Source organism: Panicum virgatum, chromosome 2N (assembly GCF_016808335.1).
Source record: "Panicum virgatum strain AP13 chromosome 2N, P.virgatum_v5, whole genome shotgun sequence".
In the NCBI taxonomy this organism is placed as follows: domain Eukaryota; kingdom Viridiplantae; phylum Streptophyta; class Magnoliopsida; order Poales; family Poaceae; genus Panicum; species Panicum virgatum.
The window spans coordinates 42947567-42949733 of NC_053146.1; the positions used below are offsets into that span (position 1 = coordinate 42947567).

Consider the following 2167-nt stretch of genomic DNA (forward strand, 5'->3'; position numbering starts at 1 on the left):
CGCGTAATGTGTGGTGTGGGTGAGTTTTTTTTTTCCGAGTTTAAGAAATACTTGCCACGGCAATGTTCAGGGATGAACAGGAGTTTCTTCTCCAGGGACGAACAGTTTTCCGGTGAAGAATTTCTTGCAAAGTTTTCACACGCCCAGGAATTACCGTGGGGCCGCAGCGGATCCGAATCCTGGACGGAGACCCGGGTCCGGAACCCGAAACCCTCCAAGAGCGAGCTCCTTCCTCATCACCCACCCCTGCTCACTTTTAACCCACCTCAAAATCGGCAAGCGCATGACCACCGTCTCCTCCTCCACCACCACCGCCTCCCTCTCAGCGACTCACGCCGCCACCGCCGCGGGCGCGGCTCCTTGAAACCACCAGTCCACCACCACCGCTGGTGCGCGGAGGCGCGCGGGCTCGCGGGCGGGCGCGATGGGCAACTGCCAGGCGGCGGAGGCGGCGGCGGTCGTCATCCAGCACCCCGGCGGGAAGGTGGAGCGCCTCTACTGGTCCACCACCGCCGCCGAGGTCATGCGGAGCAACCCGGGCCACTACGTCGCGCTCGTCATCCTCCGTGTCGCCGCTGATAAGACCGCCGCCCCCGGGGACGCCGCCGCGGCGGCGACCACCACTGGTGCCGGTGCCGGCGGCGGCGGAGGGGCCAAGATCACCAGGGTCAAGCTGCTCAAGCCCAAGGACACGCTGCTGCTCGGCCAGGTCTACCGCCTCATCACCGCGCAAGGTTAGCACTCGACGGTCTTGCTGTGGGCTCTTTCTCGAATTGATGATTTCTCACCGTCCGTACACCGCGGCAATCTCGAATTCTCAATCCGGTTGGTGCTGGGCGCAGAGGTGACCAAGGCGCTGCGGGCGAGGAAGAACGAGAAGATGCAGCGGTGCGAGGCCATCAGGCAGCAGCACGAGCAGCTCCGGCGCGGCGACGGCGCGGACCAGGGCTCCTCCGACCAGGTCGGTCAGCGATTTCTCTGACACAATGTTTTTCCCCTGCTGCGAGAAGCAGCTGCTGACCCTCGCCTCCTCGCTGTGGTTCCAGGACGGGAAGCAGGAGAAGGACCGGCACCGGGGAAGAGGGCGGCACTGGCGGCCGGCGCTGCAGAGCATCTCCGAGGCCGCGAGCCAGAGCAGCAGCAGCAGCAGCGTCTCTGAAGCCGCCACCAGCTAGTGCTACTGACCGGACCGTGCCATCCGGGTTTCTCTTCTCCTTTCTTTTGATTTAGGGATGATGATTGCTTGTTAGTATAAAAGTGCTTGAGCCTAGCCAGCAACCCAAAAAAAAAATGTAAATCAGAGCAGGATCAATAGGAGCCTTGTTTCATCTCTCATGTAACTGGGCATGGTGGAACTGAAACTCAGTGTTCAGATCAGTCGGGTGGTTTGCCAATTGTGCCGAGCATGAGTACTGAGCAGAAAGAGGGGCAAAAAATTGTCTTCTTACTGCTGTCTCACTCTATCAATATCAATCTTCGCGTCGCAAGCGGAAACGATACAAATCAGACAAATTATCTGATAGATAAACAAAAACCAGATCATCTGACAGAGAAGCAAAACAAGAGAATTTCAATTCCAAACCGGAGACAAATATACTATTTCGAAGTGGTTCGGAGAGATATAGCAAAACTGAAGCCGAGACCATCATATATGTTTTGCTCGAATCCAAATTATAAACTGTTGGAGTACCCTTCTTCATCTAGAATTCGCGATGTTCGATGCGCATGCGCCTTCGCTTTGATTCAGAGCCTGGCTTATGATCAGTGAGCGACTGACTGTCAGGTGCTAAGCACATGCGATTCAGTGTAGAATACTCGGCGGACGAGGACAACGCTGGACGCTGCTGCTGCCTGCTGCTGGTAATGAAATGTTTAGGAGGGGCGCTAAGCTCCATCAGACCACTTGGGGGAGCTGCCGGCCGTGCCAGCCCGGACGGACACCGTCCACGGCTGCCAGTGGAGCTCCAGCGAGCCGCCCGCCGAGCCGAGACCGCCCGGCGCACGTGTGGCGTGCTGCCGCTCCGGCCGCCGCCCACCGCTGCGCTCTCGGGATTCAGTCTCGCTGTCGTGCAGCCCGCGAGCTGCACGAGACTGCATTGGGAAGAACTGAAACTGGAACTGAAGATGAGTTCAGGGTAATATAGTATTAGCGGCAGTACAGAGATCC

General features: G+C 58.2%; 1 protein-coding gene across 2 annotated transcripts; it reads left to right on the top strand.

The window, feature by feature from the left end:
• The first annotated feature begins 266 nt into the window (after positions 1-266).
• On the top strand, positions 267-1397 carry LOC120660570. 2 transcript variants are annotated; one of them, XM_039939141.1, is made up of 3 exons: positions 267-734; positions 843-961; positions 1047-1397. In XM_039939141.1, the coding sequence occupies exons 1-3, from the start codon at positions 425-427 to the stop codon at positions 1173-1175; spliced, it is 558 nt and encodes a 185-aa protein (XP_039795075.1). In that variant the 5' UTR covers positions 267-424; the 3' UTR covers positions 1176-1397. The 2 variants fall into 2 exon arrangements, with proteins under 2 accessions (XP_039795075.1, XP_039795076.1); XM_039939142.1 differs by having other exon boundaries at positions 1059-1397.
• The last annotated feature ends 770 nt before the right edge of the window (positions 1398-2167 follow it).

Excerpts from the sequence above, each read along its gene's own strand:
- LOC120660570 (XM_039939141.1), top strand. The coding sequence starts at position 425 with ATGGGCAACTGCCAGGCGGCGGAGGCGGCGGCGGTCGTCATCCAGCAC. Across the intron at positions 735-842 it reads CCGCCTCATCACCGCGCAAG|AGGTGACCAAGGCGCTGCGG; the intron begins GTTAGCACTCGA and ends TGCTGGGCGCAG. Across the intron at positions 962-1,046 it reads ACCAGGGCTCCTCCGACCAG|GACGGGAAGCAGGAGAAGGA; the intron begins GTCGGTCAGCGA and ends CTGTGGTTCCAG.